Source organism: Plectropomus leopardus, chromosome 16 (assembly GCF_026936395.1).
Source record: "Plectropomus leopardus strain MGB_pleo_1.0 chromosome 16, ASM2693639v1, whole genome shotgun sequence".
Lineage (NCBI taxonomy): Eukaryota > Metazoa > Chordata > Actinopteri > Perciformes > Serranidae > Plectropomus > Plectropomus leopardus.
In genome coordinates, this window is record NC_142191.1 from 5,005,454 (window position 1) to 5,030,926 (window position 25,473).

The following is a 25,473-nucleotide window of genomic DNA, read 5'->3' on the forward strand; positions in this document are numbered from 1 at the left end:
CAGATTGTAATTGTTAAACATTTAATATTCTGTGATTTTAAATCTGTATGGCCAGCATATCAGGGGATGTAAAATCTAAAATCTTGCTAAAATTTTCTTAACATACCTCACACCACAGGGAAATCTGACCAGATGATCATTACCAAGCTGGCATCAGACATCAATGTGACGTCAGAAAGATGTTGGACGCCGGATTTGACATCAGATTTTGGTTGGAATTAAAATTATGTTGATAATAATTTGATGTCAAACAACGTTAGAATTTGATGTTGTGTATAACATTATCAGACGTTAGGTTTTGTTCACCACAGCTCACGATTAAAGACTAGATGACGTTGGCACGAAGCGTTTGTATGACATTCAATTTAATAACTTAACTTAAAACCAACAAAATATAGATGTGTAATACAACGACATAATAATACTTTGTACTTTCTAAATAAATGTATACTTTTACTCCATTTCCCCCATGCATCTTAGTTACAGATGGCCAAATTAGGATATGGGAGGGAAGAAAAAATATTGGATATTGCTATTTAAATCCTTTTAGTTGTGCAAAAAGATCTCATTTCTTTTCAAGTGTAATGTAAGCTCTATTGTTAAACTGGTGTACATGTTACAAAGAATAAACTCTGACTGCTTTTTTATTACTAGCTTTAACCTTCTGAAACCTGGATTGGCATCACTTTTCTTGTGTTTTTATCCACATGCCTTTCACAGACATTTACACCCTTGAACCCTGAGCAAACTGGTTTGATATTTTTCAAAGTCATAAGTAAAAGGTAATGAGCAACCTGGCAAGAAATGTCCTTCAAATTGTAAGAATCACTTTATAGTGTTTTTAGCAGCACCTTTTTGCATTTTTTAAATTTTATTTTATTTTTTAACTTACCCATGTATTTTTGTTTGATTCTTCTAATTTTCTGGTAATTTTCTTGTACTTTTTTTTTTTTTTTACAAATTTCATGCTAATTTCTGGGTCATTTCTTTTTCAAGTTTCTTCCCATATTTTTGAAAGAAATCAAGCCAATTGCCTGGTTTTCAAAGGATTAACTTGCACATTTACTTTCAATAAGTACATTTAATACAGTAAAAGTATTTTCTTACAATACTTAAGTACAATAAATATCAGATATTCTAAGACTTTTGCTCAAGTAATATTCTAATAAGTGACTTTGCCAAAGTTGTTTTCTGGTAAGAAATCTGTACTTTCACTCAAGTGTGGCCTTAAGGTACTTCAGCCACCACTGCAGAATAACAGCGTCATCTGTCGTCAGTATTCCACGTCAAACCGACTCTGAATTTTGGACGGCACAACCGAAATGTAACCATCATCTAATGACTTTGGTAGCCAGCTGGGTAAAATCAGGAGTGTTGTAGTGGGGGGAGAAGCGGGACTCATTACTCAGGGCCCCAAAAGGATGGGGGTGCTCAAAAAGCCTGGAATGGCAAGTTTGTGTACATTTTTTTATTTCTAAGTAGTTAGTGTCCTAACTAAATTCAAATTGACTTAATAACGTGATTTAAAGACTAAACTTACAATAAAAACAATAGTGGAGGCTCTCTGAGGCCCCTCTCACCCCTGAAAGGAGCAGAAGGGTTCAGTGTGCCCCCCCAGGATTTGTCTCTAAATGTAGCCAGAAACAAGTGAGTGACTGCTGCTGAAGCACCAATATACCGTCCTGTCTTTCCCAAAGAGCAGAAAATCAGGTTACAGAAAGAAAAGAAAGAAAGGAAAGGGTGAGAGAGCAAACTGACTTTGTAAAGAAAAAAATCAAAAGGTGCGTGAGAGAGACAAGAATCAAGAAAGGACAGGCTGGGGGGCCACAGAGACAGCTTCTGCATAGGGCCCAGAGTTTGGTGCTACGCCCCTGGGCAGAATCATCAAAAACAAATCGAGGCTTTTGCTGATAATTTTCGTGAGAGGGGAATCAGACCCAAAATCGGCTTAACAAGAAAGCGAATAAGAGTATTTCCCAAAATCCTGAATCATTTTATCTCTAGGCTCAATTTCCAATGGTATATGTGAGATCCCAAAAAAAGAATACTTTGCACATCTGTTTCCAAACACCTTCATAGGAGAGGGACTTGCAAGAAACAGCTTGCAGAAAAAACTGCACACTGTCTTACCTGCATAAATAATGATTTAAATGCACATTTCAGTCAAGCACACTGCCTAATGAAGGTCTAGTTACTGAAATGTTGTGTTAAAATCATTATTTTTGCAAGCTAGACAATGTGTGGGAGCTCTTCTACAAGCATATGAGAGCTCAAAAATAAAGCTGACAATTAATCAACGGCCAATAAACAACCTATGGTCTAATATGATCAAATGAACGTACAAAATCGATTTTAGCTTTTAAGTACAATAACAGGATTCTCTCTTTTCCTTCTCTGTCTTTCTATCTGTTCATCTGTCATCTATAAGTTTCTGTTGTGATCCTGTGAAGGCCGGCGGCGCATATTATTAACATTGCAACGGTCATGTCTCCAGGTGAATTCTGTTCTCTCTCATGAGTCCTGAAACATACTCAGGTGTGTCAAACCGTCTCTCTGACACACACACACACACACACACACACACACACACACACACACACAAATGCAGACATGAGCATAGATTCATCTCTCATCATACACACCCAACACATATTTATGAAGTGACAATCGTGTGTGTGTGTGTGTTTGTGCGTGATGGGACTGAGTCTGGCCTCAGGCCTCCCCCTGTGGGTTCAGTGTGGCCTCTCTTTCTCTCTCTCTGTCATTTCTTTTTCTCTCTCTCTCGTTCTCTCTCTGTCTTTCTGGCTGTTATCACACTGATACATTTCCTGCTCCTGGCACGGCTCCTGCATAGCTTATGGTTAAAGAAAGCTTTCATCTATCCAGTGCCTTTAGGACACACACACACAAACACACTCACACCCACTCTCTCTCACACACACATGCAAGCGCTAGTACGGGCCGGCGCTGCCCCGCCAGACCACAGGCCCAGACAAGCTCCGCTGGCACCAATCACCCCGATAACATCTTCGGCTTTATTTCATTTTGGCTCGCTCTGTTCTGCCCTGGGAAAGACAGACAAGAAGAGGCTCTTTCTGGAAAATATGAATTACGGCGGTGCGCAGGGAGAGTGTAGCCCCTTAACCTTGAGTAGTTAACTCCCCTGTCTGCAAAGCCATCTATGGACATGACAGTGCAAGCCCTCTTTCATCCACGAAACAGAGACGAGCAGATGTTTCTTCCCTTTTCTCACAGACAGCACTACAAGTTTTACGAGTTAAAGTGAAAGTGAAAAAGTGACACAAGTTAATTAAAAAACAAACCAAAAAAACATGTTTATTTATAGTGAATAAAGCCATGAGGACAAATATAAGTATCCTCACATTTAAACTTTCCTTAAAAAAAACATCTCGCCCTGCAAATAGTTTAGGTTTTATTACCCAGGCTTTGAGATATTTGTCTTGTATTTCTTCCTCCACCCATCTATACATTTCTGTGGTGTTCACAGCATTGAAAAAATATGTTTCAAATATTCAACATAACTGGATTTTTCCGAATAAAATGTCCCTTTCACTCTGGATAATCAGGACCTCCCTTAACAGTCTTTACTGGAAGTGGAACTAGGGGAGACCGGGGTTGGTTGGCACACTTTTCACTCTGCTGAATTTCTTCAGCATATTAAATATACTAACCAGCAGCAAATGAAGGGTTAACAGCTAAAAAAACTGTTCTACACCATTGTTTTGTGAAATTAAATCACTGCAGGCCCCACAATACGATACTTGGGTCACAATACAATATTATTGCTTTTCAAAACATGTTGCTTCATGCCAAGTATTGTGATACAATATGTTGTGTTTTATTGTGATTTGTTATCTATTTTCATCTATTGCGAATTTTCTGTCTGTTAATGATTTTTAATGCGGCAAAATCTTTCAGGTGGACTTAAAAAAGCAGCTGGCTTTATTATTCTAGTAGTCTGCCAAAGGTTTTACTGCATTTGCTGTATTAATAATTTATATAACTAAAGAAATGTTATCATTACAAAATTGCCACACAAAACATTGCAATACTATACTACACTACACTGCACTACACAATACCATACTATACTATACTATATTATACTACACTATACTATACTATACTATACTATACTATATTATACTGTACTGATTTCTGACAGCCCAATCGCAGGCTTGGTTGGCAAAATGTTGTAAAAAAAAAAAGAAACAATTTGAATATTTCATTCAAACAAGAACCATAAAACATTTATTGAAATGTCAGCCTATTTTTAAAAGCAAACTTCATTTTAAGACATTTAAAGCTTGCCCAAGGCACCAAACATGCTAGGTCCAGTGACACTATTAATTCCTTTTTATGCATTTTTTATTGTGGAGGTAGACTTGTTAGAGATGTAACAAAACATCAAAACCAAACCTTTTAAATTTTGGTTTAAATGACTCTTTGACATTACATTACAAACATTTAGGATTTTTTAGGTATTCCTTCACCTGCTGTAAAAAGAAACTAACTACTATATGACTTTTTTTTTTACGTCAATTAAATTTGAGAAGACAAGTTGAGGTAATTCTGTAATGATTCAACTTGGTTTTTTTTTCAAATTTAAAGTTAAAACAAATACTTTCTTTTAACAGTGTGCTTAAAAAATGTGTGTGACAGAAAACTATACTGTGTATCAGTGTTGCATCAATATACAAGATGTTGTTTTCACACTAAATATTGCTCCTGGCACACCAGTGATTCATATCTAAGTGACAAACCGACAAAAAGGAACTTCTTTCTACTAAAAAAAAAAAAAATCTCTATGATAACTGCACGCAGTAATGTTGTTTCTAGAAAGAGATGCTAGTATTTCATTTTTTAGAATTGCATTTTTAAGTATTGATGTGGAGGCAAACATCTCAAAACCTCAAAACCAAACCTCAACAGTTTTCAATGAACTGACTCTTAAACATTATATATACATTTTTTTAAGGCTTTCCACCCTTCAATCAACTTTATCTGTTTACATGAGACATTTCCTGACAGATATGATGTATTAATGTTGTATCAATATGTTGTGTGTACACTACATGTTGTTCCTGGCACACCCCTGATTTACATCTAAGTGACAAACCGACATACAGGCGGCTTACGTTCATCATGTGTTTGTCTGTCTAGTGTTCTCCCTCCGAGTAATTGCTGGAGACAAATAAGTAGATGAAATAAGGGCAATCGTAAGTGTACCATGAAAGGCTTTCAATATCTCTTGCGGTGGAGCAGCCTGTAAAAGGAAAAAGACGACCATAAACGCTGTCTCCTCATTTTCTTCTCCCACAATCCCGCCCAATCAGAGTGGGACGCTAATAAGATAAGAGGAAAAGGAACAACAACAGTGTCGCAAGTAGGATTACTCGTGTCTGACTTGCTAACAAGCACCATCTCTTTTCCTTTTCACAAATACTAATGGTAGCCCTTTTCCTCCCAGAGGCAAACACACGCTACTTTTCAATAAAGGAAAAAAAACGTGAGTGAACGCCCCGGTCAGAAAATCTCCGCATTTACTCCTGAAAGGGGCGTATTATATGTTACACTAACTGTTGCACTAATGTCTGGCAGACGGCACAATAGCTGAACACACAGACACATGAGGATTTTATCTGCACAGCCCGCCATGAAGGTTTCTTCAAGGGACTGTACTTTACTTATCAGAGTGAGCTGGAGTGCAGCTTTTTTTTACATCTTGAGCTACTGGAGGAAAATGCATGACCCTTTATCCACCACAAATAATCATTTTTAACAGTTTTTGGAGATTTTTTTTAAGAAAGCACGCCTTTCAAAAAGAAATACAAACATGACCAACTGTCCGTCCCCTAAGCCATGTCAAAAAACAAACCTCTTTCCCAGTTCTTAAAAGGTTATATTTAGTGCCTTCCCCTTTTTACACAACACCCTCCCCTCTAATAAGAAACAAACAGCCCCTTAAGAAAAAATATTCTGCTCTAAATTAATGAGATCATTAGGGACTGTACTTTATTTATCAGAGTAGTAGCTGGGGTGTAATGCATGACCCTCCCTCCACCATAAACAACCATATTACAGTTTTCAGCTGACGCACTGTGTGAATTTGGAGGGAAATCACAGTGCACAGTGATGATTTTTCTGGAAAAAATGTTGCTATTAATTTTTAAAAGTGCATTTTTGGTGCCTCGATTTTTTTTAACTCACCCTTTAACATTATATTACATTACAAGTCTTTTTCTCCATTCATTCAACTTTACCCCCTCTTAAAAGGTAACAAACATGCCCTCATTGAAAAAAAACATCTGCTTTATTTTTTTTATTTAATGAGATTATTATCTCAGACATATGAGAAAGGTTTTTAGGACTGTATTTTATCAGAATAGGGGAGTGGCTGGGGCACAACTTAGCTTTTTGTTTTGTTTTGTTTTGTTTTGTGTTGTTTTGTGTTGTTTTGTTTTGTTTTGACCCTCCCAGAACTACAAACATGTCTTCCTGGAGCCTCCCTGAGTGATTGGGGAAAATACATGATTCTCCGTCCACCATAAATAAACATATTTTGCGTTTTTTTTGGTGTGGGTTTTAAGATTTCTAAAGAAAATGTGCATTTGAGAAACCCTTACAGGTTCTGATATTATTTAAAACAGATACAAAACACGAACATTTAAAGTTGACTGTCCGTTCTCAAAGCCAAACCGAAAAACATAAAACAAAAAACACCATATGCCCTCCCCAGTGCTTAAAAAAGTATTTGAAGAGCCTCCTCCATTTTGCAACACCCCCTCCACTCTTATAGTTAACAAACAGTCCCTTATGGCAAAAGCCTAAGTGACTGGGGGAAAACGCATGACCCTGTCTTCACCAAATAAACATATTTAACAGCTTCTGGCTATGATAAAGGATGTGATTTTGGAGATTTATTAACGTTAATGTGCCTTTCAAACCCGTTTGCGGATTCTGAGGATATTTAAAATAAATAGAAAACATGACCATTTAAAGCTGAATGTCCCTCCACTAAGCCAAATAAAAAAAAAAAACTAAAAAAAAAAATTCAAAGTGCCTTCCTCCATTTTGCACCACCCCTTCCCCTGTAATATACAACGAACAGTCCCTAAGGAGTGTTTCCAGAGTGAGAGAAAAGTGTTGCTGAGCAGGTTCCTACTCAGGGTCTTTGCATGCGTGTCAGTGTACATACACATGCATACTTGTGCTGTAATTACAGTAGGGTCTTTATAACATTTGCAACATTACTCAGCACTGATGAAAGCACACCTGTTATCAAAAGTCACAGCCAGAGAGGAGAAGCGAGGGGGGAAACTCAAATAACTACAGTGCAGCAGTCAAATTACCTTGATTATAGCTATTTATGCAAAGAACATAAACACATTCACAGCACTGACACAAGACAACTTATGGACCGTGACAGCGAGACCATGAAGTTCACATCAGCACTTCACTCAAAGCTCGACACAAAAGCGGCGTGTTTGTGTTGAATACCAAAGCGCCATCATCACTCTCCATGCGTAGCCCGGACGGGGTGTGAGGTTTCTAATGCCTCTTAAGTAAGGCTGTTAAGGAGCAAAGAGTCCACACATCTGGAAGACACAGTCAGTCGGCACATGCTGAAAGTTAGCGGTGGCGCTCGCAGTCCAAATTAGTGGCGAGTTTTATTCCCCCGCTGTGGTAGGAAAATATCAAATCTGCTGCCATATGAGTGCCATAAAGCTGGCTGTGGAGCGTTTGATGCCTTCATGTGGGAGCCTTTAAGCTGTGTGTGTGTGTGTGTGTGTGTGTGTGTGTGTGTGTGTGTGTGAGTGCGTGTGTGAGTTTGTTTGGTGGGAGATGCAGGCCTTAATGTGAGATGGGAGTCATTGTATGCATTCCTGCATGCACATATGTGGCTCTTATCTGTGTGTGTATTCCTGCATGCATGTTGAGTTTTTTGTAGAAATGTGCGTTTTTATCCGTGTGTGTGTGTGTGTGTGTGTGTGTGTGTGTGTGTGTGTGTGTGTGTTTGCAAGTGTGTGTGTCAGGTGGCTGTGGCGGCATGCACACGCAGCTGTGCCACTTTAGCAGCTCTTATAGACCCAGTTGACCCTGCTGGATATAGCAGACAGACAGACACAAGCAGAGTCAGACGGCCCCTGGGGTGGTCCTGTCTGAGGCGCAGTGTTATGGGCCAACAACTCTAGGGGCCCATACACGGGCAGGGACACGTATACTGTAATTGTACACACACACAGTCACACACACACACACACACACACACACACACGCACACAGATGTGTATGTGAACCCAAATACTCATGTATGCTCAGAAACATACAAGTGGTAAATTTGATTTAATTAATTCATTTTTAGGGCATGAGGTTCTTTTGCTGCGTGTTTCTGCAGGTTCGCCCTCACTGCACTGTGCCTCTCTTAGAAAATCTTGCTCTTGCAGTGATTTGAGTGAAGAATTTGCAAAGACAAATAAAGTTATCTGAGTAAAACATTCACTTTTCAGAAGGGCTGCAACTGACTGTTATTTTCACAATTAATCACTGAATTGTTTAGTCTATAAAATGTGAAAAATGCTCATGTGACATCTTCAAATTGCTTCTGTTATCCAACCAACAGCCCAAAACTCAAAAGCTATTGTACATTTACAACAACCTACACTATCATAAATGACAAAGAAAAGCAGCAAATTGCCTCAATAATGAAGCTAGAACCTGCAAATGTTTAACTCTTTTTGCTTTAAAATGACTAAAACGATTAAGAAAAAATAGCTGGCATAGAATTGTCTTTAAATCTTATCAGACTAATCAATTAAATGAATAATTGTTAGTCTATACAACATAAAAAAAAGGGACAACTTCAAATTGTTTGAATTGTTTGATCAAGCAGTCCAAAACCCAAAAACTATCATTCATTTACTACATCATATTTACTATCATAAATGACAAAGAAAAGACGCAAACTGTCACACTTCAGAGTCTGGAACCAGCAAATGTTTATCATTTCTGCTTGAAAAATGACAGAAATGATTAACCGAAAAAAGTTGGCAATTAGTTTTCTTTCAATCAACTAATCTATCAGTCAAATAAAATCAAATAATCATTGCAGCTCTACTCTCCAGATTCAACCAGTGCCTACAAGTGGCTGTGCAGGGGTGACATGCATGCATTTGTGTATACAGAGCGTGCACATGCAGCATCTTGCAAAAGCACATGCAATTATGCACATGAAATAAAATGCATTATATGGGAATAAATGTTCTCAGATTATGTATTTAGCTCATTTTTAAAAAGGCATAAAATTCAGCCTTGCTTGTGCATCGCATTGCAGCAGGGAAAAGTATTAAAACACAAAAGGAGCATTGTCTATTCTGTTTCTAAACTACAGTATAAAGTCTGTATAATGTAGACATTGCAAAACTTTTTTTAAATATCTCTAACATCACTATATTTCCTCTCACACTTTTTCTTTTCCATTATAAGGTGCAGAAACCACTGAGAAGAAGATACTGTATCTTGAATTTCATGTTGTTGAAAAAATGTTGCGTATTCAAACGGAGGAAGGAGTGTACTCCTCTTTTTTTTCTCCCCACAGAGGAATTAGGAAATATTTGCCACTCACAGAAACTGGGAATCGCACACGCGCACACACAAATGAGAAAATGAAAATAGACACACATGCCCAACAACAGACAAGAGATAAATTCCCTGGCAAGCGTTCAAAACACTCATGAGCACACAAACACAAACACACACACACACACACACACACACACACACACACACACACACACACACACACACACACACACACACTCTGCACCAGAAATGCAAAAACACACTTGCAGGCACACACACACACACACACGCACACACTTACACCACTGCAACCGTGTAACCCCTACTCACAACCCCAGAGCTTGGACATCAAATGAAGCAAGTTTTTTAAAAAAAATCATCAGGAGTAATTAACGCATTTTCATATGCAAATGTGATTAATGCAAAACTACAAAGTCATTATGCAAATCGACTTTTCCTTGAGCCTCTGTACAAATATTCGCAGCTCAAATCAGGGATCAGTCTCGCCATCTTTCTTTTTTTATCTCTTACCCCTCTCCCTCTATCTCTCCCTCTCTCCCTCTCTCTCTTGGAGTAGAGATAATGCGTAAGTAGCATGTGAAGTTATTTCTAACTCACACAGTGTGTGTGTTTTCATGCGATGGGCCGGGGCTATGGCATTACGCCGCCTGCCTACTGATTACTGGCTGCTTGGCACTGGAGCGAGACAGGGAAGCCGGCGTACAGGGGAAGGTATGAATATGCAAAAGCCTGATTGCTTTTCATGATTAAAGCCTATTTAATATGGAAATGAGAGCAAGCCAGGTGATTAAAGGAGCATTGGGTGGTGGGGCAAAAGAAAAAAAAGATGGGGGTGGGGGTGGGGGGTGGAGAGAGAAGCGGAGAGAGACACCTTCAAATCCGCACCGGTGGCGGTGCGAGGTGTGGAAGCTGGGATGTCACGGATGTTCGGCAACAGCAGCGGTAAAACAAGTGTCGAACACTGCAGATCTGACCTCTTTGGGCGCAAAGGTCATTTTGTAGGTTACACCGCAGGTTTTCATCCTGAAACAACTGTGAGTCATTTCAGATGAAGAAGAAAAAAAACCCTTGATGCCCATTTTTCTTGAGAAAAGTAAACTAATCTTATCAAGTTAGAATCTTCTCATGCACTTTACCACACTTTAATGTCCACGAAAAAATTAGACATGTAGGTTTTAAAGTGGCTTTTTTTGGTTTACTATCAAATTGAGACTATGCAGTAATTATAGCATATATTAGAGGGGATATTCAAATATGCTTAAAATGCCCCCTACATATATTGATAAAAAATACAAAGATTAAAAAGCTGCTTTTCTACGACTGGCAACCTCAGATCACCTTCTGCAATAATCCTTATCATAGATAAAGTTAACAATCGCACGTGTTATCACTATTCTGGTGTTTCTGTTTACTGCAGTGCAGTGTGGTTTGTTCAAGCTCTGTTGCCGTAGCAGACGCAGTTACTCGACTGCTGTTGCTTCAATCATGTCAGACACCTTCCCGTCTTTATTTCATTCATGTTGATAATATTTTGACATATAACAATGTTAACAATGTGACAATTGGCAGACGTTGGGTTTGCTCTCCATACCTCTCATCGAAATGCTGTTATTCTTCGTAAAGAAATGGCGTAAGAGGTTTGAAGACTTTGAGTTTTGGTTGAAATGCAAATCAGGTTGACAAGATTTTAAATTTCTAACAACCTTAGAATTTCACATTGTGACGTTTTACGGATGTTGGGTTTTGCCATTCATACTTTACGACTAAAATCTACATGAAGGTGATGTTGGTACAAGACGTTTTGAAGACGCTGAATTTTAGTTACTTAGCAAAACAACTTAAAACCAACTAAATATCAACATAATCTGTCGTCAGTGTTCTCTATCAAGATGACACTGACATCTTTGTCTTTGCTCATTTATGCTCAATGTTAGATACAGAGAAGGCTTCGATCCGTACTGTTTCGTACTGCGTTTATTTTATTCGCATTTTTGCACGTTTTCTGAAAACTTACAGATACTGATAAAATAAAGCATCACCACCGGAAATCACCAGGCAAGTGTGTTGTAATTTAAGCGAGATACTATCGTAGGAGACGAGAAAGACGTTAATAAAACTGCCAAACTGAATGAAAAAAATAGTGAAAATAATTTTCCGTCCACATGTCGCAATGTATTTAATGACCTCACAAACAACCGCCACCTACAACGCTGCCTCCGTTTTTAAGGTACATTATAACAACTTCCTCCACTGTCGCCTTGTTTGCTGTTGTCTGAAACTTTTGACTTCGCCCTCTAGTGCCATCTATTGGCTGTATCTATGCCGTCATAAAGGACGCATGGACATATGTGGGAAGTGACGTTTACAGCTTTTAAAACAGATGCATTTATTTTCATATGTAAAGGGAGAATTAACAACTGCGTAGACGTCCTGATGTTGACTTTGTGACCCAACATCACATCCTAAACTCAACCAAATATCACTGTTTTAAGACTAGGGCTGGGAGAAAAAAATCCTCATAGTTACTTTTTTATGATATAAATATTAATATTACAAATGCAAATGAAACTTTTGGTAGCCTACTAAAATAATAAAGGAAAGTCACCTTTTCAGTTCACTATATGCGTTTTCCTGCAAAAAATGACTAATGTGAGACTAACAGACTGAAAGCTTTATCTCATTAGATAAAACAGATTCCTTTGGAGACATAATTTGTAGTTGAAATAAGTTAATAAATCGCAATATATGTAAGCGCAACAATTAACGTATTGCAATTGCAGTAAAAAGTATTGTGACTTAAGTATCGTGATAATGTTGTATTGTTGGGTTTCAGTGGCCAGCTGGGAAATAGGACTTATTCATCAAAACTTTTTTAAAATGCTCTAAAATGGTCCTTTACAACCTGGTTCGACATCAGTTTTCATGTGCTGCCTTCAGACACCTTTCTCAAATAATTTAAGCCTCTGAAATCTGAGCAAAGTGGTTTGATTTCTTTCAGAAAACTTAAGGGAAATGCAATGACCAACTTTCCAAGAAATGTCCCACAAATTGCAAGAAATTAGAAAAGGGGGATGAAGAAAATAACCTGAAAATTTGTTTTAAAAAGGACAATTATTAGAAAATTATTCTAAAAATGTCCAAAAACATATTTATAATCATTATCATTAGATGTTTAAAATTATGTTACAGAAAAAAAACATATTTTTTTAATTTTCTGCACTTTTTTCAGCTCATTTCTTGTTTATTTTTTAACCTTTTTTCCGCTTATTTTCAGATAACTTTCTTGTAGTTTTCTACTAATTTCTTACTAATTTTTGGGCCATGTATTAAGTTGCTCACACCTTTCCCCATGTTTTTGAAATAAATCAAACCAAAACCAATTTGTAAAAAAAAAATCTTGGGGTGAATTCCCCTTAGACCCCTCGTGGGCTGGGTCACAGAAGCTGTACATTGAAAATGTTCTTCCGCTTATGTTAAATAGGTGATAAAGTCCTGCGTCGCCTCCCATTAAAATACACAAAAAACAAACAAACAGAATCTCCTAATAAAGTGATATGCCCACAAAAGTGACAGCAGGGAGATCGGATGTGGCCGGAGAGATAAAGAGAGAGAGATGTTTGAGGATGTCACTGTCGTTCACACTGTCTCATGAAATATTTACCGTGTGATCTCGACACACAGTGTCGAGACAGACAACAGAGGAAGAGAGAGGTTGTCATGATGTGACTTCGCCCTTATATACTGGATGTCTTAAAGTGCTCCGAGGGGGCCCCGGCAGCTGTCCTGGGAGGGGTTCAAAGCGGGGCCAGGGTCGTCTTAGCATGGTAACGCTCCCCTAGCGACAACCTCTCGCTTGCCTGGTGACACGCATCATTCTTCACAGACACCACACACAAATTCATACAAGGCACATATTAACATACCCTGACAAAGCCCACACATATACACGCAGAGTGCATGCATCAGCAAGAGAAACTCAAGGAAAAAAAAATAGGGCACAGAAGGGCCATTTTTCATCTACGCCGTGTGCACGAGAGAGTGTGTGTTTGTGTGTTTGCACCTTTTGGGGTTGAATCTGCTAGCCTTGCAGCATGTTTGCAGTTTAAGCAAGCAGGCTGACAGACAAAGAGGCCAGACAGGATGTTATAAAACACAACCAGGTGAGAAAAAAAAAAACAATCCAGGAGAGGAGAGGGTTAAGGGCTGTGCATACAGCACAAGCATTTCATGCACGCAACAGAACATTATGCATGTTTCTGTACGTAACGCATAGTTTTTTGTCACCTGTGCTGCAAATATTTGACCGCAAAGTTCTCAGCACCACATGCAAGAGAATGTAATGGTATTTCCTTGTTGTGTGTGTGTGTGTGTGTGTGTGTGTGTGTGTGTGTGTGTGTGTGCTGTGAACACATTGGACTTAATTAGTCCTAATAATGTAATCTAATTCGGTTGAAACTTGAGACTGCCTTGAGTGGCAATCTAATGTGTTGAACAAAGCTCTCCTCCTCTCTTTCATTTGGGGCTTCGAGTGCTTTCATGTCCTGTCCTCTTAGTGATAAGACTGTCTGTCTGTGTCTTTCTGTCTGTCTGAGTAACTAACTGACTGTCGCTCTAACAGGCTGACTCAAACTCAAAACAGTTTCCCTCTGACCACCTCACAGACAAACTGCCACATAAAAATGCACGTTTTTCTTCCTGCTGCAACAGCTTCTGCAGAAGGTGGGTTGCTGCAAAAAGCCAGTTAATATTCACTGAACTACCAACTGAAAAAATGCCAGCATTAGGATCTAAAATTTAGCAAAAAAAAAGGGCTGTCTCAACTTTTTCTAATTAATCACATTATAAATTATCACTTTCTCCTTTTTTTAATTTGGTTTTAAAGAAATGTTTTTTATTATCAAGAAAAAAACGAGCTGTGACATCCAGAACTATGCTGTCACAAATCGTTTCTGATCTCCTTCAGTGCATTTTTCCCAAAAGATGGTGACCACACACAGCTGCTGACCACACACGCACACAAACTGTGCATATGTGCTGATGACATTAGACGTCTGCACCAGCTTTGATTCTGGATTCAACAAAATGTGCAGATCTCAAATGCTCTGTGTCTCAGAAACTTTGCACATGTACTTTAATAATATGTCACAGACAAACTTAATGTTACAGAACCCTACAGTGAAAACCGAAAGTACAAAACTCCATTTAACTAAATTCAAAAGTGACGCCTCACACGCTAGCATGAAACCTCTGTGTTGTGTTTGCATGGGTGCAGGTTTCGTTTTAAGGGGACACATATAAAACAGGGAGGTTGGCAGCATCAAACACTGAATTTTCTGCATTCTGGTCATTTTTCTGTGCACCAGAATGTGCCTTTTCTGCATTAATGTATAGTAAAAATGTCTTTAATTTGTCAAAATAAAAGTCCTCTTCATGTTTTTGTTTTGTTTTTTGGGGGGACAAGTAAGATCAAAGCTTTTTTTTACCATAACTTTCTGACTATTATCTTCAGATAAACATTTTTAGTTGTGTCATTCTGAAAATTAGACGAATTTGACAGATTGTGACAGAAAACGAACACCACAAATAGAGGGCGTAGGTTTCGTTTTAACAATTGGACGGAAAGTTTTGGGGGTCATTCACTAGAACATTTTGAGCGTTAAACATTAATTTCCGGTATTCTGGTGAATGTTTACGCACCAATTTGTGCTTCTTTTGCATTACTGTATAGTACTAATGTCTTTAATGTCTTTAACATGAAGTTCCTCTTCATGTTTATGTACCAGGTGCTGTGGTAGATGAGATGAAACTGAAGCATAACCATAGCTTTTTTGGTTTATTATCTTAAGATACATTTATATCTGTGTCATCCAAAAAATAAACCAGATAACTTTCATGGATTGTTTAAACGAAAAAGAATACCACAAAACGAGGGCGTAGGTTTTGTTTCAACATTGTGGTGGATGCATATGAATTAGAAGGTTTGGAAAATTTGAAAATTTTGAGCATCAAACACTAATTTCCTGCATTCTGGTAAATTTTTATGCACCAATTTGTGCCTTTTATTGTATTATGCAGGTAAAATGTTTTTCATTTTGTCAAAGTAAAAGTCCACTGCTACTTTTATGTTTTTATTGAGTGGGACAATTGTTCTACATATTGAAGGGGGCGTTTCCCCTGCGTTCCCCCAAAGTCTACGCCTGTGTGTGTTTGTGTTGGAACTTTTTAACAATATTAGTTTATAATTAAAACTGTCTAATGTGTGATTTTACATATCTACACCCCTCCAAAACAGACTTTATTATCTTTGTTTATGCATTTTAAAGACTTTTATATCAAATGTACATATGCATTAGAAAAGTCTACCTTCTAGTATAGAAGTTGCTCCATAACACACCAGTTAAAGGCAGACTGGTGACCAGTTTCTGTGTTAACTGTTATAATCTTTTTAAATTCTACAATACAGCCGTCTCCCTCCTCTAACCGAGTCCCTCTTAGTCTACTGGAGTCTGTGTAATCCTGGATAGCCTTCCCAGCTCTCGGGTGTGATGGTGACTGTCTCCTCTGATAACTTTGAACTGGTTTCCCTGCAGCGCTGGCAGTCTGCAGCCCCCCTCCCCATCACACCCCCCTCATAGCCAGATGAACGGCCTTGCTGCTTTATTAATCCCCTTCTCCTCACCACGCACACAGATGAATTTTAATCAGCTTTCTTAACCTCTTTTTTTTTTCATATGCTGCAGGATTTCTTTACAAAGACACGTGATGTGCACTCAAAAAAAAACCCACAAACACACACACACACACACACAAACACACACACACTGGGGGCGGCTCCTCTATCACCTTCTTCCTCGCCTTTCACAATTGGTTTCAGCTGAAGAAGTCCTTCAGGCCTGCCAGTGTGTGTTTGTTTGGCGTGTGTGATTTTGTGTGTGTGTTTGTGATGTTTTACTTAGAACGGAGCAGAATAGACATACAGTGCGGCTCTCACTCACTCTAATGAAATCATCCCAGGCTACATTAATCCCTCCTGAAGGCCACTGTCAAAATAACAAGCAGCTGGGATTCTTTAAAGAGAGCTATCTGTCTTGGACAGGTGAGAGATGTGTGCAGGTGTGTGTATGTGTGTGTGTGTTTAAGACATGTGCATCTATACTGACAAGAGAGCGCTGTTCAAAACTTGTGCTTCTTCAAACTGCATTTATGTTCCAGTTTCCGTACCTCCTCTCTCCTGCTTGGGGCAGATCCCTCTGGCCGGCGTCAGCCTCCTCTGCAGATCCTCCTCTCCGCCGGGTGTCACCTGGATGCCCACCTCCACCGGGATGGACCCTCTGCCCAGCTCCAGCGACCTCACCCTGGGTGACAAGGGAATGCCAGTGATCCCATCAGACTCTCCAGGCTTGGAGAAGGACCCCAGCCTGCTCCCGGGCCCCCGACACAGACGGCGCTTGTGCTCGATGAAAACTAGGATGTCGCCCAGAGGGAAGTTGGTCTGGCACTGGCCGCAGGTCAGCATATCGTGCTCCCCGGGGCCCATCCTCCGAGGGCTGGGGCTGGACTGCTCCGGAGATCCCGCCCCTGAATCATGATTGGCCTCTGCTGTAGAAAAAGAGAAGAGGAAAGATGTTGTTTTTGTTTTTATTAAGTGAGAGACACAGGCAGAAAAAAAACACACACAGTGAGGTTTAGTTGTTCCTGATAACATTACCTGATAAAAGCCATCTCTCCCTACCACACGAAATGATCATTACATTCACAATTGTGTCACTTTCATGTCACAAAACAACGGCGCTATAAAGCTACCTCGCCTAGACAAACACCTGCGCAGCTTATCCAGGAGAGATCTGCGTGGGTGGGACGCAACACATACACTGTATGAATCTGTGTGTGTGTGTGTGTTTGTGTGTGTGTGTGTGTGTGTGTGTGTGTGTGTGGCCAGGAAGCTATTCATCTCACAGTGCAGGCTGGGTTTCCGGTGAGGGCCTTTCGCTACACTAAGCTGTCACAGCTAGACGGCTGCCTTCACCACGTGGGAGCTATAGCTTGTGCAGAACAAAGTGTAGCGTAGCATCCACCACCTCTGTGTGTGTGTGTGTGTGTGTGTGTGTGTGTGTGTGAGAGAGAGAGCATGGTATCACAGAATAAGACAAAAAAAAGAAAAGACAGTAACATATCTAAGTGTGTGTGAATGGAGCAGCACACAGGTGAGTTTGAATATTCTCCACAGACAGAAAATCTATAAAGCCGAACCCGAGGTCCTGTTAAGAGAGTAAATCTCATTCTTCACAGATCTGACACGGTCATTAATAACCATTACACACACACACACACACTCCACCACCACCACCTCCCCTATGGCGTAGACTGAGTCCCTCAGCTTAATCCCTCATGGACAACCTCCATTTTTTTAGTCAATGTATGAAAATGTGTCCTCTTCTAAAAAGCCCGGAGGAAACCTGAAGCTCCAGAGACTCTAGGGGTGTCTGGGTGAGCGGGTACCCAGGGAGAGGTGTTGATGCCTGGGAGAGGAGCGTAGCAGCGTCTGCCTGCCGCTCCAGGCCCCCCTCCTCTCTACCCTCGCTTCTCTCTCTTTCTCCAAACATGACACCCTAATAATTGCAAAGATTAGACAAAGAGAGCGCGCGCTGGTTTGTGTGCGCCCGTGTCTCGGTGTGTAGCTATCAGAGCAGAGATCCTAAACTCTCTTATCACCCATCTCAAACTGCCAGGGAGGCGTTGCTCCTCTAAATTCCCAGTCATAACCGTTAAACTCGGGCAGAGCTCCGGCTGCACAGTTTTACCCAATTTTTTTAGTATTTGAAATATTTCCTTTCAACTATGAATCACCCCCACTACCCCACCACACACATACACACACACACACACACACACACACACACACACACACACACACACACACACACACACACACACACACACACACACACACACACACACACACACACACACACACGTTCCAGTCCACTCGCTTCGCCCTGGAGTGATGATCCGATGCCAAATATCTTTTCTCTAAATGGAGATGGGTTCCTGGATGCCTGCCAAATAATTTCCATCTCATAATCTTTGGCGGCAAAGAAGGAACACAAACACATATTTACCTACAGTTCACAGCTTGTGACCATGATTCACATGAAGCAATGTTCCAGAGTCCTCACACAAGCCGAGGAGCTGTGCATGCATGCATGTGTGCATGTGTGCGATGCATTTAAGTAGGTGGATCTTTGCTAACAATATGGCGCGCTCTCATTTTAGAGACAGGTGGAGTAGGAGAGAAAAGACAACAACAACTCAGCGAGATGACAGACACCTGGCCAGTTGAACTTCGACGAGAGACAAATAGATCGAGGCCTGTTTGTTAACCTATGGTTGGGTAACACGGCCTGGGGGCAGAAGCCAGTAAATTAGTAGGCGTTGGCACTGTCACTATGCCACTGGAATATCAGTCGGACATCTTCTAAAAAAACACCGCACCCCTTTCTGAAAAACCCGCTCCTCGCTCGTCTATCCTGAGGCTCACCTGTGTGAGAAAAAAAACCAGGTGCAAGAAGGAACTGAACATGGAATGCTTGTAGGAAAAAAAAAAATCAACCGTGGACAAAAACACACGAAAGAATAACACACTAATGTAGCCTATCATGGTGACAGACAGTGTCTAATTCCTCTGTGTAAACTCCTATGTGAGAGGAACATGCTTGATAGGTAAGGGAGCAGAGCAGACGCACTGTCAAACATGCCATCGTGGAGAAGGCGTGATGATGGCAATGAAACCCAGCTGTCTAACATGATACCACACATACTTTATTTCTCGCTCTTGGTCTTTCACACACACGGAGGAGCTGCGTTCACCCAATGACAGTCCTGCTACTCTGCCTTATCAAGTGTGAGTTAAGTCAGGCAGCCTTAGAGCACCCCCTATCAGTTTGATGAGGAGAGAGTCAGTCAGTCACTCCACTGCTGCTGCTGCTGCTGCTGCTCGCTGCCACTGCACAATATGTACCAGATGGGAGACACAGCTGAAGACAATGGGCCTCTTTCAACGATATTTCCAGTTGTGCAAAAGGTCGAAAAATATATTCAAAAGCCCGGCCAAGTAATGAAGAAACAATGGGGAGGAATTGTTTCATTTGCTGTTTTTTTTTAAATTGCAAGTATTAAAATGTTTGCATGCAGTTAGAGTTGTCATAACTAGTATAAGAAACTGTAAATGTGAGAGTGTTTTTCACAGCAGTGGTCAGGTAAAACATGCCGAAAGTGCAGGTATACATGGTTGCTCTCATGTTACATTAATTGCCCCTATAAAAGCCACTAATGCCTAATTATTGTGTTCGTCCTTTTGTGCTCTAATAAATGAGATGGCTCTTTTTGTTGTTCTCGTTGTTGCCTGAGGTGAAGGTGAAGGGAATTAAAATTTCCGACAAGTTTCTGCTCTGTCCCTAAGTTGAACGAGGAAGTGAGAAAATGTCTCTTTTTTTTTTGTTGGAAACATTTGTTTTTATTTAATGATGTGAATCGGATGAGATTCTCATAAGCGGCGCTAAACAGAAAGCGTGAAACTATTTTTCCGTTGGCGCCGAAAACTTGACCTTATACAACGTCTCAGCTGCACACTGTGTTCTCCTGGTAAAGGCAGAGTAAGGCCAGGGGCACTCGTATGACAGTCGGCCACAGTGTATGGGTTCAGACCTGTCTCCCTTTCTTTGTTTCCCCCCTTTGCTGAGAGCACACACACAGACACAAACAAACACACACACACACACACACACACACACGTGTGTAAAACCCCACAGGGAAAGACGAGTAAGATTCACGCTGTCATTGAAAATAAATGACACCAGCAACGTTGCAGATGGTTGCAATCAAAAATTCAAACAACAAGCGGCCTCGCTTAGCCTATCCCTTTTTCTCGGCTGCGATTGCCAAGCAGAGCTGCAACAGTGTGTGTTGTGTAAGGCCAGGCCTGTGTGTGCCTTTCATTATCTTATCACCATTTAATCTGTAGCAGCCTCGTTTCTTATCATAAATCTTAGATTATCAGCCTGAAAGTGAGCAAAATACGGCTCTGCAGCTGACTGCGACTTGTCACTAAATCGCTTTAAATGACATGCAGGCTATGAGGCGTGACATTCGGGGATGTAAATCAAATTTGCCAAACGATTTTAAGAGATATAATAATAATAAAAAACAAGGAGCTTTTATGGCGTTGCAAAACTGATTAAATGTGTTTCGATAATATTGGAAGAAAGGAGTCTGAGAACGACGGCCTCGCAGTAAATCATAAATCGCTCACCAATCATCTCCTGTGAGATTATCATCCGGTTACCACAACGTGTGTGAATATTTACTGTGGTGGTGCAGTGTGTACGGTGGGTTTCTCCCCCAGCGTTTTGACAGCCATATGGTGCGAATAAAGACGAAAACATTAACTGTTTCACAAGTAGCATGCCAATTGTGAAAGTAAACAGTTATTGCGAGGCGTTTCCACAACTGGATCCATATTCTCTGCAATATTAGAAAATGCAAAAATATCTCAGAACAAGGGAGGCCTCTGATACCAAACACCAGGTAATGTGTGAGTAATTCATAAGGATATTCCTGTGATAGGTGTCCTTGTCAGGGATGCGAGTCTGAGCTGAATCATTGATTGAAAGAACCTAAAAAAGCCTAGAGGGGTTGTTTGTCTTTTTTTGCCTGCAAGAGTCTTAATAAAACAAAGGATGCAAACTGAAGGTCAGCATAGATTGCTACATGTGATTTATTAGTGAACATGCATGCATTTGAGTGTGATAAGTGCAGTCTTAAAGTGTGTGTGTGTGTGTGTGTGTGCGTGCGCCTGTTTTCCTTGTGCATTGTGTGCATTTGTTGCGGTTACATTACTCTCCACATCCTGGCAAGTCGATCTCCAGAACACAGTCTTGCACTAAAAGCTTGTCCAGAAATATGCTGATATTCAGGTTCTCTGCACTTGTCTCAAAAGTACAGTATGACCTATAAGCTCATGGCTGCAGGGCTCGAGGCTGTTTAGTTAAACTGAATAACCCCCAATCTGACATGTAAGTGACATATGAAGTATGACGAGTTTGTGATGTTCACTTGCAGAAACTTCAGAGCCACCTTGTGAAAGCTAACCCTGAAACGTTGCACAAAAAAATATTAATAGTTGGTTGTTTTTTTTTCTCTGAAATGTTCTCCGGGAAACAACACTGTACATAATTTGCAAAGCTTCTTATTATATGTTGACTTAATCAAATTACAGTTTGGTTTTCCCCCAGCGCTCCTCAGATCCTCCAACCTGAGGTGTGATCCTGGTCCTCTCCAGACCCACCCAGCTTAAGGAAACAGCCCACAGCGACACGCAGCCTCCAGCCATTGAATGATGGGTACATTAAAAGCCATCCGTCCATCACAGCCACAGATATCATTATTAAGATATGGTAAACACGGCTTAGGCGTTTTATGCAAATACACGTGCATCTGTGCACACACTGGCATACAGACATGCATTGTTCTCATGGAGGGAGAACAATTGAATAGAGCTAATAAGGCAATCTTTTTTCTTTCTTTTTTTTATCCCTTGCTCATCTGTCCAGTTTCGTCGCTGCTTTTGATCTTGATAGCATCGCAAAGTCAAACAAAGCACATACTTGCAGGTCCAGTCCTTCCTTAATCTCTCAGGTCATTGAGGCCACAACTCAACATGCATGAGACAGTGAGTGTGTATCATGTGAAAGAACAGGTAGGACGAGATTCAGGCCCATGATGGCATCAGCATCCTACTGCACTTGCTCTAATAGCCATTTTAGCACAGCGTTGACCTCTGCGTGATCGAGCTGAACATCAAACATTTGTCAGCATTTGCAAAAAAAAAAAAAAACTCAAAAACTCAACTTGAGTTGTTGTTTGACACTTGAAAGTCTGTGCTGACAGGTCAGCGGTGATTAAAAGGAGCTCTGAAAGCAGTCATTAAAAGCTTCAGGCAAGAACACATGCACCCTGGAGACACGTGCACACAGCTCGGACAGGGAAATTAAGAAATTTAAAGCTAATCTGTATCGGTGTAATTATGCAAGGATCTACATTCAGCACCACAGCTCCAGAATTTGCTGACTGTAGCTGCAGCAGGTGCTGTGAGGTTTTTTCTGTAACTAATATGTAAAAAAAGATGTCAAACAAAGTGACCCAAGTCTGGGAGGAGGGAAGGCAAATATTTAACAGTCCAAATTTGTACCAGCTCCCTAAAGACAAATTAAAATGTGCAAAACGTTGCAATCATTTGTCATAATTCATGCAGGTAAATGCTGAACAGACACACACACTCGCCTGGGGTGAAACTGTAAAAATGCTGTACAGTAAATGTATCTCAGCTCCACCTTAATTAACTGACAGGCAGTGGCTGTGACAGCACAGAGAATAAACTGTCAGATCAATATGCAGGCTGGATCAATATTTGTCATCTGCCTAAAATGTGCTGAGGATGCAACCTGCTCTCTCAATTAGAAAACAAAAACACTGGTTAAAGCAAACATTTAGATCTCAGATTGCTCTTTAAAATTACAGTAATTATTTCAAGTGAAAACTCAATATGAGGAGTCAGTGACAGGGGAGAAAGAGAGGGGGAGAGGGAGAGAGAGTGAGGATGGGGGTAAATGATTAGTCTAAAATGCTAAATGTGTCGGGTGGGACGGAATGCGTCTAACCCTTTTCAACACAAAACAGATTGGCCAAAGATTACATCATGAACTTCTGCAATGAATTACCCAGATTAGGCCTCTATGAAATTGGATTTAGGCAAAGCAGAGCGCTGGGAGATGAAGGTTAGATTGATATAATTGATTTGAAATTGGATTATGCGACTTTTTAATCATATGCCCACAAAGAGAAAAAAAAATCCTGTCTCAGATTTAATCTGCGCAATTTAATCATGACTTGTTTTGGTCGCAGCTCTGAAAAACTTCAAAGTTATGACCCTTCGTTTGGAAATTAAAAAAAGTTCACATTGCAGTTGTGTGTGGGGTTTTCCTTTAAAGTGCGAGTGCAAAGTGAATATATTTCTATGCACAATTTGATTTTGGTTATGTTGTCTAAAAGTTACAGTGCAGAAAGGCCGTTATGTGTCGGGAAAATTAATTTAAAGACGATATGAGCGTGATAAGAGAGAGAGCGAGAGCGGACGGTAAAGATGTTTTTAAAATTAGAAATACATTTAAATTAAGATACAAGTTAGTCCATCGAGTGCAAAGTCACAAAACAAATAAAATGCAAAGTAACATATTTAACAAAGTAGACATAAATATACACATTGCCACATGTTGCAATATGCTGGGGAAAAAATCAAAATTGTGTTGTGATGAAATTACATGCTCCCATGTGCACGTGCATGCACACACACACACACACACACACACACACACACAGACACACACACACTCACACACACTCAGCCAGACAACGTAGATGCCATAAGATCATGTCTCGTAGTAAAGTCATATAAAGCTGCAAAAACCGCGTTTTGAAATATCACTATTGTGTTGACAAATTTCAAAGGTCTAAAACAACTGCTATTAAGCCAAACAATGACTCAAATTCAGACTAATAACGAAGTTATAAAAAGCGTAGTATTGTATTTCCTTTGTGTGTGCACATGGTTGAATTTATTTCTACAAATCATAGTTATTATCGATAATTAACTTCCTTGTTCGGCGCGTTTTCGAAGACTAAAACAAAACACGAATCTGCATTCTTTCATTTTGCTTTTAAAACCTGAATTAATAATAATGATCAATTATAAATCATTTTAATCGGTAAGTTAATGATGAATGAAGTGTTGCAGGAAGCTCACCTCGTACTGTCTCCCTGTGCGTCAACGATAAGTGCTGCGGGTTCACCTGCTTGCGGCGGGACATTGCCCCGGCATTTACTCTGGCATCGCCCGGTGAACGGCACTTGGAGTCGGCTTGGACCGTGGTGTCGGTCCTCTCTGGCTCGCAGGTGACCAACTTTTCCCCCCTCCTCTCTCCTTTAATCCCTCTAACTGTTCACAGTCTTCAACTTTGACGCGCGCTCGGGGAGGTGGACAGGAGCGCAATAAAGATCGATGGAAGACCAGTTTGTCCACAATGTCCTGCAGCGTCTTCGGAAGAAAAGCAACACCTGGATTGAGGAAGCCAAAGTGTGGTTTTAGGAAGCAGTTAAGCGGCCGATGAGCTGATATGTGCGCAGGTAATGTTTTTTTTTTTGTTTGTTTTTGCAATGACCTTTTGCAGATTAAAAAAAAAATCCTGGATTGCCCACCTCTGCAGCGACCGCGGTGACAGATGAGGCACTCCACTGGTGATGGGTACTTCTTTGCCTCCTTTCCTTTTTCTTAGTTTTAATGATATGATTATATCATCTGGGGTCAAATGGCTGCTGTTTATTCTAGGATTCCCTACAGTCCTTCCATTTCAGCAGTAGTGCGCTAAAATGACCCTTTGGCACTGACTCCTCCTGCGCGTTTTGGCATCGGTGCGCGGAACGGCAACTCTTGGCTCTGGTGGTAGAAGGCTCGTTGATTGAGAGAGAGAGAGAAAGAGAGAGAGAGCGAGAGCGGGAGAGCAGGCGGGCAGACAAGACACCTCCTCCTCCTCCTCGTCCAACAAGCAGAGGTCCAATGTTTCCTAGTTTCCTACAGTGTCGAGGCTACTTCTCGTGTTGACTCACACGATGAAAGCGGCTCTGTTTGGGAGGACCCCGCTTTGTGTGTGTGTGTGTGTGTGTGTGTGTGTGTGTAGACTAAATGCAGCCTGGGTTTCTTATTGTGTGTGTGCATGTGGGTGTGTGTGGTTGGGGTTG

The 25,473-nt window shown here is 40.5% G+C and overlaps 1 protein-coding gene across 2 annotated transcripts in view; it reads right to left on the reverse strand.

The window, feature by feature from the left end:
- The window catches only part of bcl11bb (BCL11 transcription factor B b), a 46,179-nt gene extending 20,706 nt beyond the window's left edge, over nt 1–25,473 (reverse strand). Inside the window, exons 1-2 of one of the 2 annotated variants that reach the window (XM_088089066.1) lie at nt 24,482–25,473; nt 16,846–17,220 (exon numbers count right to left, since the gene is read on the reverse strand). In XM_088089066.1, coding sequence (XP_087945192.1) covers nt 16,846–17,220; nt 24,482–24,545 — 439 coding nt within the window. In that variant the 5' untranslated portion in view covers nt 24,546–25,473. Of the gene's footprint in view, nt 1–16,845; nt 17,224–24,481 lie in introns of both variants that reach the window. The other variant, XM_088089065.1, reaches the window with a different exon arrangement.